We start from the raw sequence: 13978 nt of genomic DNA on the forward strand, positions 1-13978 counted from the left end.
AAGGACCAAAGACTTTTGCTTATCCTGACTCCGGCTGATTCTAAGGCATCCAGGATGCTAACTCAGTCTTCACACCCTCTGATCTAGAGCAGCAGGAATACAGCAATAGCTATTTGTTTGATTTCTCTCATTTTGGCTTATCAACTTTATGGAGCTTTCATAAAGAGAAAATCTTTCTGCCACAATTCCTATGAGATAGCATAGAGCAGTGAAAAATGTGCCCTGGCTTTAGAATCAGAAGACTTGGATCTGAATCCTAGCTTTTTTACTTACTACATGTGTAACTTTGGACAACTTTTATTTCTAAGGCTCAGATAATCATCTATAAAATGAAGAAGGCTCATTACATGGCTTCTGTGATCTCTTGCAGTTCCAAATCTACAATTCTATGACTTTTCCCACAAGAGGGAAAGATAAATTCTTCTGACATCAAAAGGATTCACGAAGGATTTCTTTTCATGGTTTTAAGATAGTACAGTCTCGGAAATGTAGGTCAGGGAAGTGTCCCCATAGGGCAAAGGGGAGAGAAGGAAGAAGGGAGTCTATTAAGGTAAGATTGTAGTAAGGTGAACATGTAAAGTGTTACTGAGTGCTTCCATCAAAGATTGTATAAACAAAGGCTGTAAGGAAGACAGACGTTGGAACGACTACTGGTATATCTTATTCTGAACTCAAGTCACATGTTATGAATAGGATTCAGAATGATTTGTAAAGAGAGAGTAAGATGTTGGTGAGATTGGGGGATGTGAATGCATAGCCATGGCCCCCCAGTGAGAGTCCTTGAACATAGCCTTCCTAGACATGGTTTCTCTATGATGAAATAAATATCAACTTACTATTTCTGTGACTCCTTAGATCAAAACTTCTTTCCTTTGCTATACATGTTATCTTTCTTTAATAGGAGGCAAACTCTTTTTTTAAATAGTATTTTTTCAAATAAATGAAATGCTAGTTTTCAACATTCACCTTTGCAAAACTTGTTCTCCAAATTTTTATTCCCCTTTCCTCCCAGCCCTCTCCCTAAGACAACAAGCAACCCAATATAAGTTACATATGTGCAGTTCTTCTAAATAGATTTTCATATTCATCATGCTATACAAGAAAAATCAGATCAAAAGTGAAAAAAACGAGAAAGAAAAAAATCCAAGCAAACAAACAACAACAACAAAAAGGTGAAAATGCTACTACCCTTTGATTCACATTCAGTATCCATAGTTTTTTCCTTAGAAGCAGAAGACACTTTCGGACACAATTGGACTTTGCCTTGGAATTGCCTTGAATCACCTCATTGTTGAAAAAAGCCACATCCATCACAGTTGATTATCACATAACCTTCTTGTTATTCTATAAGATGTTCTCTTCACTTAGCATCAGTTCCTGTATGTATTTCCAGGCTTTTTTGAAATCAGCCTGCTCATCATGTCAGAGAAGTCACAAAATAGTAGTATAGTATAACCATTTGGGAAATGAGCAACATTAATTCATTTGCTATATTCTGCTATTCCTAGGGGCAGACATTACATGGAGTGTCACATTCTAGTATTACATAGCAGCAGTATTTATATGGCGCTTTTAAGTTAACAAAGTACTGTATAAATAGTCTCTCATTTCATTCTCTCAACTGTCCTGGGAAGTAAGCCTTATATCCATTACATAGATTATTAGACAATTGAGACAAAAGGTCTAAACTTGCCCAATAGGGTCACATAACTAGTTAGCTGAGGCAGAATTTAAGCTCAGTTCTTTCTGATTCTATATTCATCTCATTGTACCACCTAGTAGCCTTCTACTGTATAGAATATAAATCCTGAATATCTTTATAATGATGCACATTAATCTTAGTATTATTAATGCCTTTTTCTGAGAATGACATACTAGCTCATCTACAGGAATATTTTCTTTTTTTAGGTCAGCTATTCATCCAGTGTAGTCAGTCTCAGTGACAAGACTCAGTTTCCTTCCTTTTTACGGACAATACCCAATGATCAATCCTGGTCTCATAGTGTAGCCTTAGTATTGCAATACTTTGGCTGGACCTGGGTGGGAATTGTGGCTCAAGATGATGATTTTGGCAATCAGGCCAGCTACTTCCTGAGTGATGAGTTGAAGAAGGCTGGCATCTGCAGAGAGTTTCTCATGAATATTCCCACCTCAAATTTTCATGAAAAGTTCCAGTGTGTTGCACGAACAATGGGAACTGTTTCAGCCAAAGCTATTGTGGTGATTCTGAACACTTTCAGTTTTTCCCTTATGTTAAAGCAACTCTCAGGAAGGGATGTCACAGGAAAGATATGGATAAGAAGAAACATAGATGAGAGTGATATTGCTCTTTCCTACCCAAACATTTCCCAAACTCTTGCCATTTCTAGACAAAAAGGAAAGATTAAAGGATTTTCTGAATTCCCTGGCCACCTGCATGTAGATGAGATTCCAGAAAATGATTACATAAAAAGATTTTGGGAAAAAGTATTTAACTGTAAGTGGCCTATCCAGGGACTTGCTTGCTTGGGTAACAGGACAGGACCAGAAGGATCCAAATTCTGCACGGGTAAAGAGCATCTACAAGGCCAGACCATCTCTTCATTGACTTTGAATACCCTGAGTGAGACTTATGGTGCCTATGTTGCTATGTACAGCATTGCTCATGCTCTCCAGGATCTGAGCTCCTGTAACATCAGAGAAGGACCTTTTGGGAATGGGACATGTGCTGACATCTGGGATTTCCAGCCATGGCAGGTGAGAAGCTAAATAAAATTGCAATGATGTAGCTATAGATAAAGAATAATGAGTATGATCTTATATGTATCTAACATAGATTTCTTGAGGATAAGGATTATTTTGTCTACAGTATTAAACACATAGTGCAGGGCATACTGTAAGCATTTGAAATATTCTTGTTGACTGATATACAGTAGCAAGTTAAAAAGAATGGACCCAAGAAAGCTAAGAAATCATTCCTTTTGTTCTGAAGAATGTACACATTTCTCAAAAGAATTTAGACGTTGTAGGAGATTCCATAGATCATTCATCATAGCCCCCATCCTCATAAGGATTCCTCTACACAATTATTGCTTTCATTTGGGTATCTTACTTCTCTCTGGACATTTCATTTTTGGCAAACACAGAGGAATCCATTTTCATTTTGGGATAATATTGCTAACGATCTGAAAGATATTCCTTATATTAAACCAAATCTATTTAATCTGCAGTAAACAATTGATGCTTGGAGTCAATGATTTTAAAAATCACATGGTGCTTTTATATTAAAGACAGCTTTAGTCAGAACTGTGTTAAACTTTTTACATGAGAATGAGCTCATAAGCTCAACCTGAAAATGGCTTTGACAGAGGAGATTCTATTCAATTCAACTAAGATTAATTATTCTGGAGTCAAAAAGACTCATTTTTCTGAGTTCAAATCCAATCTCAAACATTTACTAATTGTGTGATCCTAGGCAAATCACTTTATCCTGTTTGTCTTAGTTTCATTTTTTATAAAATGAGAAGAAGTGGTAAACTAGTACAGTAGCTTTGCTGAGAAAATCTCAAATGAGTTTGTGAAGATGGGGAATCCAGCATTTCTGAAATAATGAGTTTAACTTAAGTTCATGAAGCAGACCTTATGCAGACATGTATAGAAGGGTAGAATTCAGCTGACTTCAAATGCTACCTACAATTAGTCTGAAGAAATATGTCTTCTTAAATTCTCTGCTTCTCTAGAAGGAGATTTGTTAGAACCTTGTCTTCCTAGAATCAGCCGGAGTCAGGAAAATCAAAAGTCTTTATTCTTGGTCTTTTGCTGTCCTGGTCAGGGGATTAGATCTAGCCATCTCCACACCTCCTTCCTCTCTCTCCACCGCCAGGAGAATGCCTCAATTTCCTCCTCCTACTCCACCCACTCACATCACTTCCCTTTCTTTGTCCACACCCACCAATCCAGCCAGCACAGAATAGTTGGGGAGGGTCATCCTTCAAACATATTAATAGAGATTTGTCCAATTGGCAATTAGTCTCACGTGCTCCATTATCCAAGTGCATTTGCTCAGTTCTAGCCCTTTACAGAGATTAATATCCTTTCAGTTACCTAGGTTTGCAATCTAGGAGATACCCATGACTTGTAACCCTCCTTCATTTTTTCATCCACCATATTCAATGATTTATCAAGTCATATCATTTCTATAGCCATACCAACCTTTGCATTTCTCCCAATTTTAATCCATATAATTTCTTGCCTAGACTATTACAATAATCTCTTAATAGGTTTCCTTGACTCAAATATCACCCTTTTCAAATTCATCTTCTTCACTCATGCCTAAGTGATATTCCCAAAGCATGGGTTTGATTATGTTAGCCTTCCACTTGACTCCCTATTACATATATGATAAAATTTAATTTGGACTATTTGGCATTCAAAATTCTTTACAAACTGGTTCTAGTCTACTTTTCCATAGGCTTATCCAATGCTTCTCTTCTTCACAAATTCTTTGGTTTTAGCCAAACTGGTTCCTACCTCTCTCTCTCTCTCTCTCTCTCTCTCTCTCTCTCTCTCTCTCTCTCTCTCTCTGTCTCTCTGTCTCTCTCTCTCTCTGTTTCAGGGAGGAAGGTGTGTGTGAAGATTGCTAGATCTAATCCCCTGATCTTGACCGTAAAAGATCAAGAATAAAGACGTTTAGTGATCCTGACCTCTGGATGATTTCTGGGAAGACAGAGTTCCAGCAAGCTATTTCCCAGACCATTGCAGATGCACACTTTCTCTCTCACTTATAGTTTTGGAGGGTAATTTGAGGGCATCAAAAGTTTAAGTGACTTGTCTAAAGTCATAGAGCTAGCATGTATCAGAAGCGGAATGTGAAGCCAGGTCCTTCTGTCTTTGGAGCCAGCTCCAGCCACAATCTCCAGCTGTTCCTCACTTGGTGCAGCACAGTCTCTTAAATGCTACTTGATAAATGGATGTACCTAATTCTCCAAGTTGCATGACCTAAGTAAATTATTTTTCTTCTATGGATTTTCAGCAATGAAGATCAACAGAGAACTTACATAGTTTTAATTATCAAACTTAGTTCAAAGAAAAAGAGCAAGGTGAGCAGAATTTTGCTTAATATCTTAGGATTAGTGAAGCCTGAAATAAAATAATAATCTCCCCTTTCTCTGGAAAGATCACGTAATTGTTGTTATTGTTGTTACCAGCTATTGTATTATATCAAGAAGGTTCATTTCTGGGTCCATCATGAAAAGGAGTTTGCTTTTGATGCCAATGGAGATTCCCCTGCTGTGTATGATATTCTAAATGGGCAAGAGACTCCCCCCAAAATCATTTTTCCTTGTGAATATTGGTGTTGTTGATACCATGGGCCTATCAGGAAAAGAGCTGACTATCAATGAAAGCGCTATCATTTGGAGAGGAGACCAGTCACAGGTAATGCACTACATGTGGAAAGAGTGACTTTGACAGTTGTAAATAATCAACCAGTGAACAAGAATATATTGAAAACTTTGCCTACTATGTTTTAAACACCGTGTTAGATGTTGGGGACAAAGATACAAAGAAAAAATCAATCCCTACTTTCTAGGAGCTGACCTTCCAGTAGAGGACAGTATGTATATGGAATAAATACAAATATATATATATATATTTAAAGAGTTAAAATCCAACTGATTAGGAACAGAGAACAAAGCAGGAAAGATTTCATGCAGAAAGAGGTGATCGAACTTTGTTCTGAGAGAATCATAAGATTCTATGATATGAAGGTGAAAGGGAGTATTCCAGACATGAGAATGACCTATGCAAAGGCAAAATAATGGGAGACAATATCATGTGTAAGCCACAGTATATAAAACCTTTCACTCATGAATCTAGCCATTAATATTTTAAAAACAGAGAAATTAGGAGGTTTCCCCACATAATACATAATACATAAGGGTATCTATAGGATTTGAATTTTTTTATTATTTATAATTTTTTTCACAGTATACATGAGTAAATTTTTTAAATAATATTATCCCTTGTATTCATTTTTCCAAATTATCCCCTCCCTCCCTCTACTCCCTCCCCTTGATGACAGGCAATCCCATACATTTTACATGTGTTACAGTATAACCTAGATACAATATTTGTGTGTAAATCCAATTTTCTTGTTGCACGTTAAGTATTGGATTCTGAAGGTATAAGTAACCTGGGTAGAGAGACAGTAGTGCTAACAATTTCCATTCACTTCCCAGTGTTCCTTCTCTGGGTGTAGTTATTTCTGTCCATCATTGATCAACTGGAAGTAAGTTGGATCTTCTTTATGTTGAAGATACATAGGATTTGAATTTTTAGAGCATTGAGTTAGCTCTCAGTTCTATCTGTGAGCTCCTCAGTGGACACATATGTGAAGACCCTAGTATTAGGCTCAAACTTATGTTCATTCCTGCATCTTTTGTCCAATGATTTTTCTTTAGATGAATGTGATAACACCCTGAAAAAATAGCTCTGATGTCTCTGTGTGCAATTCTTCTCGATCCAAAAATCTCAAAAAAAGATTTTCTCGCCAAAGGAACATTGAAGGATACAATGATCTCTGTGTTCTGTTTCTTCCTATATTCTCTCTGTGTGCTCTCAGGCTCCCCATTCTGTCTGCAGTGAGAGCTGCCTTCCTGGATCCAGTCAAATTCCACGACAAGGGTGGCCCCATTGCTGCTTTGACTGTAGACCCTGTGCAAAGGGCTACATTTCAAAGAATAGAGGTGAGGGATTGGGGGGGGGGATAAATTAGTCTTTCTTCTATCAGCTACTGTCTGATGCAGTTTCCTTTGTAGGAGGATCCCCCAATAAGATCTGTGCATTTCAAAGATATTAAATTGAACATCTCAGTAAGATATTTGCAATAGAACAGTTCCCCCACCCCATGCAATGGGAACACAATAGTGTGAAGAGTGAAATCTTATAAGAATCACACATGAAGGACTTACAGAAGGAATGTATGTAGAGAGGTAATTCCTCTGAAATATTCTGGTGATGCTTTCATACCGTTCTTCACTAGGTGCAGCACTTTGCCTGGGTGCTTTGTTCATCTGGGCTCATGGAATCTGAAGCTCAGTGAGCGTGGTGTCTCTAATTAGCTCATTATTCCATCCGACTATTCTGGTGTCCACACATTTTTCTATGTTGCTTTCCTGGTCTTGTTGCCTCTATTTGGCTTTGTTCCCTATTGCTGTTTTTTGGGTCATCCAGCTACCTTAAGATGTAATAATGTCTGCTACAACCTAAAGTTTAGAACATCTGTCTGGAGTTGCCTGGTTGATAGCTCTATGGCATCTACCTAAAAGAAAGCAAGCAAAGTACCCTCAAAGGAGGATTTTCTTTTAAACCTTTTTTTTTCCGAGTGAAGATTAAAAAACAACTTTCATTACCAATAACTTATCCATTAATATTAGGATTATGACATTCTTTAATATTTTTGAAATTATTTTTCACTTAACTATAAAAGAATTTGAGCAAAAACAAAATGAAGCCTAAAAAGACCAGGTCAATTTTCTTCATAAACCAAGCCTGGATTCCTTTTTCTTGTGTATATTCATCAGCAAGAAATATTTGTCCTGTCTGTTGGGCAGAGAAAAACTCACTGTCCCTAAATTTGTAAGACCCTTTCCTTACTCCTTAAAAAAAATTAAGGCAGAAGAATGACCAAAGCAAATGTATGGAGTAGAAACTCCCTTTTCCTTTTCTGGATAGGAGCCTTGTCGGTAAGCCTTCAATGTAAGTGTTAAACATTACAGCACAATATGATATTTTTTCCTTTTTCTGAGGCTGGGGTTAAGTGACTTGCCCAGGGTCATACAGCTAGGAAGTGTTAAGTGTCTGAGACCAGATTTGAAATCAGGTCCTCCTGAATTCAGGGCTGGTGCTCTATCCACTGCGCCACCTAGCTGCTCCCTAGCACAATATGATATTAGTGTGAATTACAGGGGAATGTAAAAAGCTTCAGTGACAGACAAATAGTTTGACAAGTTGTCTAAATTTTATTTGAGTGCTTTAGGGAACTATAAGTCCAGTAGGAGTCAACAGTGTGATTCGATAATCTTCCAAAGATAATATAATTTTGGACCACCTTCAATTAGTCTAAGTAACCATTTACACTTTGGGGATACAAAGAAAGGCAAAAACTAGTCACTGTTTTTGAGGAGCTTATAGTCTAATAAAACAGAATTTCTATAATAAGCTGGCAATAGTCCCACTGTACTTCTCTCTGGATCAGATAACCACTGGAGTGTCAATTCAATTAGAGATTCCACAATTCAAGAAGATCATTGGTAAACTTGAGTTTATCAAACAGAGGGCAACCAGAAGGCTGAAGGGACTTAAGTCCAAATGATGTAAGAATCATTTAAATGGACTAGGATTCCTATTTTAGAGAGAATGAGTATTTAATAACTGCCTTTTAGTATTTAGTATTTTAAGTGTTGTTTCATGGAGGATTTGTTAGGTTTGTTCTCTTTGGACTCACAGGGCAGTTTTGGATGGCAAAGTTGTGGCAAAGAATCAAATTTAATACTCCCTAACATGCTAAAAATGGAACGGGACACTTGTAGTGGTAGTGAGTTCTCCATTCTTGGAGGTCTTCAAATACTGTTTATGTGTCACCACTTATTGAATATGTTGTTGTGAGAAGTCTCTTTTTTTAGATATGAATTGAACTTGGGGGCTACTGAGTTCTCTTCCAATTCTAAATTTTATTAATCTGCAGCTATGTGGGACCCCAATTCTTTCCTGAGAGTCCCAGTAAAGACTTAATAAAGTAAAATAAAACTTCCCTTTCAAGTCACACTCTAGGCAAAGGAGAAGGGAACCTTTGCATAGAGTAGCGGATAAAATTATTAGGGAGAACTGGGAGTATGTGAAGGAGGTTGATGATTTGATAGTGTTACTAGCCCAGCTGATGTAATTATTTCTTGGGAAATGTTTGACTACTACTTATATGAATCACTGAAATGATTCCCTTCTCAGATATGGAGCAATGTGAAAAGTGTCCTGAAGATCAGTATTCAAACAGTCACAGGAATCACTGTGTCCCCAAGCCCGAAGTCTTCCTGAGCTATGAAGAACCCATAGGCGTGGCTATAACATGTGCTGCTCTTTCCTTCTCACTTCTTACCATTTTTATTCTTGGAGTCTTTGTGAGGCACAGAGGCTCTCCTCTAGTCAGAGCCAACAATGCAGTTCTAAGTTATATTCTTCTTATGTCCCTTGCTCTTTGCTTCCTCTCTTCCTTGCTCTTCTTAGGTCATCCAACCAAAGTTACCTGCCTGCTTCGACAAACTACTTTTGGGATTGTATTTACAATGGCAATTTCCTCCATTTTTTCCAAAACCATCACTGTGGTTTTTGCCTTCCAGGCTACCAGACCAGGGAGCATAATTAGGAGGTGGATGAGGCCCCGAATATATAATTCTGTGGTCATTATATTCTCCTCCATTCAAGTCACTATTTGTGCTATCTGGCTGGGAACATCTCCCCCTTTCCCAGCTGCAGACATTCATTCTCAGCCTGGGTATATCATCATTGAGTGCAACGAGGGCTCTATTATTGCCTTCTATTGTGTCCTGGGCTACATGGGCTTCCTGGCTCTTGGGAGCTTCCTTGTGGCCTTTCTGGCCAAAAACCTTCCTGACACCTACAATGAAGCCAAATTCATCACCTTCAGCATGCTGGTGTTCTGCAGTGTCTGGATCTCCTTTCTCCCCACTTACCACAGCACAAAAGGGAAGGCCATGGTGGCCGTGGAAATCTTCTCCATTTTGGCCTCCAGTGCTGGGCTACTGGGTTGCATCTTTGTACCCAAGTGTTACATAATTCTCTTTAGGCTTAATGGGCACACACACAAATTGTTAAAGAGATAATCAGGCGGCATCAAAGAAATGTACTTGCAGACTTTTCCCTCAGCACCTTATTCTCCTGCTTCATCTAGGATGGATAGGAAACCAGTCAAATGAAAATATCATGGTATCCACTTAAAAGAAGACACATCTATTGCCTGATTGGTCAACGAGGGAAGTGGCTCCTTTTTGCACTGATGGAATTCCATACCATCAAAGAAGCAGTAGCACAAGTGCTGCTGCTAGATTTTGACTTACAAATTCAGTTTAGTGTCCCAGTTAAAGCTACTGAACTCACTCTCAAGCACTACAACTCCAATTAAGTGCTCACAACTTGCTGCGAAAAGATAACAGATGTTTGTGATATTAAGCATGAATCAACTGGAATTCATATTATCCGAAGACACTTGATACACAAAGTTACTTTTGTGCATCTTAGAGCCTTTGTAGCTCTATGGCAATACATAAAGTCATTTTTAATTTTCATTTAGTTGATTATTATAGAATTTAAATGATTAGGGTGCTTTCCCAAATTTCTGTCACCATTAGAGTGCTCCCTTAAGCTTCTCTATTAAATTTGTGTCCATTTCTTTTAGATTTTGCATTCCAGACTTTGGTGTGACATTATGAGAGAAGGATTTCCCTGAATGCGTTTCTTTAGTATTCATTAAAGTCATCACTGTTTTCAAATCTCATGTTTATATCAACTTCATCTATTTTTCTTTTATAGTTTCTTCTCAATTTTGAAAAACTAAGAAATTTGCTCCTTTCCACAATAGTATCAATGCACATGCTACTATTGTGCATATTTTCATTTGAATTTATTGTGACATTATAAACTGTGACTCTATTTCTATTTTTCATCATGATGCTAGTGAAATTTCCTAACAGTTTTTGCTAAACTATAAAATGCTTTGCATTTAATTTATGATTTTAGATTTATTAAATGTTAGAGCCACTTATCTCTTCTTCTGATTTTGAAATTCCATATCAGAGAGCTTTACAATAATTGATTTTTAAATGAAATTTGAAATCTGACAAAGTCCCCCACCATTATTATTATTATTTTATTTTTGTTGCCAATTTTCATACTTTATCTTGCAATTTTGTTCATTGTTTTTCTCATAATTTGCTGACACTCTAATTCTATAAAGTAAAGGCTTCAAAAGTGCTTTGCTGATTTTTTTTTATTTGATCCTCACAGCAATTCTGGAAGTAAACTAGTATTCCCTCTTTATATATGAGGAAATGAGGAGACACAAGTGAAATGACTTGCCCAGGAACACACAGCTAGTTAGTGTTTGAGATAGGATTTAAATTCACATCTTCCTGACCACAAGTCTACTACTCAATTGTTTGTGGCTCAGCCAAGCTAAAATAATAAAAATGACAATTCTGCCTAAATTGGTGTATTTGTTCAATGCCACACCAATTAAACTACCAAAATATTATTTTATAGAACTAGAACAAGTAATAACAAAATTCATCTCAAAGAACAAAATATCAAGAATACCAAGGGAATTAATGAAAAAAACAAACAAACAAACAAACCAAATAATGGTGGTTTAGCAATACCAAACCTAAAACTATATTATGAAGCAGCAGTCATCAAAACCATTTGGTACTGGCTAAGAAATAAAGTGGTGGACCAGTGGAATAGATTAGATACACATGACACAATAATCAAGGCCTATAGTAATCTAGTATTTGATAAATCCTCAAATTCCAGCTTCTGGAATCAGAACTCACTATTTCACAAAAATTACTGGGAAAACTGGAAAATAATGTTAGAAATTTAGCCTAGACATACATCTCACACCCCATACCAAAATAAAGTCAAAATGTATACATGATTTGAGCCTAAAGGATGACACCATTAAAAAAATTAGGAGAACAAGGAGAAATTTACATATCAGAAGGGTAGAATTTATGATAAAAGAATAACTAAAGAACATTATGAATGGTAAAATGTACAACTTTGATTATATGAAATTACAAAGGTTTTTGTAAAAGAAAAAACCAACATAAAACAAGATTAAAAGAGAAGTACAAAGCTGGGAAAAAGTCATTACAGTCAACATTTCTGATAAAGGTCTAATTTCTAAAATATATAAATAACTGTGTCAAATTTATAAGAACACAAATCATTCCCCAATTGATAAAATGATCAAAGGATATGAACAGACAATTTTCAGATGATGAAATTAAAATTATAGTTATATGAAAAAAAATTCTCTAAATCACTATTGGTTAGAGAAATGCAAATTAAAATAACGATGAGGTATCACCCTCAGATTGGCTAAGATGACAAGAAAAGATAACAATAAATGTTGGAGAGGATGTGAAAAAATTGGGACACTAATGCATTGTTGGTGGAGTTGTGAAATGATCCAACCATTGTGGAGAGCAATAAAGAACTATGCCCAAAGAACTATAAAACTGTTCATAGCCTTTGGCCTAGCAGTGCCATTACTGGGTCTCCATCCAAAGGAAATCATAAGGGAGGGAGAGAAAAGAAGTCACATGTGCAAACATGTTCATAGAAGCTTGTGGTAGCAAATGATTGAAAGATGAGTAGATGCCCCCAAAATTCCATTTAAAAAACCATTACTTTCTGGCCTGATCTGGCCATGAATCTTTATATATGTTCTCAAGGAACTGTGATTTTAATAGAAAACATAGATAGTTGTTTTCAATTATAAGTCAGATAGAAAGGCTTTGATATGAAGCCTAGGTATTTGGAAATCAATTCATTCCATTGCACAAGTGACGAAAGTAATTGTTTTTTTCAACCCTCAGCTCGAAGAAGCCAGAAATCTTTTTGAAAAGAATTCTGCCCAGATTTTATTCTTCTCTGGCATGGATACCATGGCAAAACAGTTATTAATGAATCTTTATGATATTTCCACAGATAACACTATATCTGTTTCTGATGCTGAACCACTTGACACCACCAAGGACTTTGGAAGCAAGAGCTTTCTTTTAAATATTTTTAAAACATTTTCATTTAAATTTTGAGCTCCAAATTATAGTCCTCCTTCTCTTCCTTTCATTCCTCCTCCATGAGTTGGTAAGCAATCAGATATTGGCTATTCATGTACAATCATGTAAAACTTTTCCTTATTAGTCATTTTAAATTGGAAGACTCAAAAAAAAAAGAAAATGAAAAATAGCACATAGACATAAAATACTTGTAAATGCCCAGTATATGTCAATAGCACATCAATCCAGTGAATAATCCCCCCACTTTCTTGTAAACACTTCATATAGTCAAAATTTCTTGTCACTGAGGAGATACGATGTCATTAAGGTAAGGTTCTTTCCAGAAGAGAAAACCAGGGGGGAAAGGGAAGCAGAGTGGTACAAAAAGAAATTGAGAGAGGGGAAAAGAAGCTAACAAAATGGTTTAATGTTACACATCCATAAATGAAAACTTTTTATTTCTCCTTGTAGAAAACATAATAGCAGCTTGTGATGCCACATAATTGTACAGATTTCTTTTAATCTTTTCACTATATACTACATATGTATTAACTGATAATTATAAACAGAGCCCAGTGAAGAGATTTCCTCTTTGAGTCAGTCTCTCTCACTGACAGTTCCTAACCTATAATAAAAAGAAAACATCTTCCTGCCTTTTATGCTAAATTGTTCTATGGCATGATGGTTTTTCCCAAACATTATCTAATTCAATAAAAAATACTTTAATATTGTAAGAAATTGCTGTTTTTAGATTCTGATGATCTTGCTTAAAATGAATCCCCAGCAATACATAAAAGTCGATGAATGTCAAACAAAGGAAAAAGAGAAAAATCTTAAAGTCTCAGAAAAGTGTCAAGTATTTCAGAACTAGGTTTGTAAATTTTGAGGATGATGTGGTCAGTAAATTATAGAAAAACCCCACAAATAAGAATGCAATAAAAATTTCCAGCATGGGCTGATTATCTTTGTTCTTTTTCCCTAGTATGGGTTGTATTAGCAATCTTGCAAGTGCCTTTATGTGAGGATCTGTTAAGAAATTAACTCCATTATATAGAGCACAAACTTCTTTTTTTTTTTTTTTTTTTTTAAATTTTTATTTTATTTTATAATTATAACATTTTTTTGACAGTACATATGCATGG

The 13978-nt window shown here is 36.2% G+C and overlaps 1 protein-coding gene across 1 annotated transcript in view; it reads left to right on the plus strand.

The window, feature by feature from the left end:
* The window catches only part of LOC141562675 (vomeronasal type-2 receptor 26-like), a 35919-nt gene extending 26041 nt beyond the window's left edge, over positions 1 to 9878 (plus strand). Inside the window, exons 3-5 of the mRNA XM_074302681.1 lie at positions 2517 to 2736; positions 6602 to 6725; positions 8986 to 9878. Of these exons, the coding sequence (XP_074158782.1) occupies positions 2517 to 2736; positions 6602 to 6725; positions 8986 to 9878 (1237 nt within the window). The remainder of the gene's footprint in view (positions 1 to 2516; positions 2737 to 6601; positions 6726 to 8985) is intronic.
* Positions 9879 to 13978: the final 4100 nt, after the last annotated feature.

The sequence above is a fragment of the Sminthopsis crassicaudata genome, chromosome 3, assembly GCF_048593235.1.
Source record: "Sminthopsis crassicaudata isolate SCR6 chromosome 3, ASM4859323v1, whole genome shotgun sequence".
Classification (NCBI taxonomy): domain Eukaryota; kingdom Metazoa; phylum Chordata; class Mammalia; order Dasyuromorphia; family Dasyuridae; genus Sminthopsis; species Sminthopsis crassicaudata.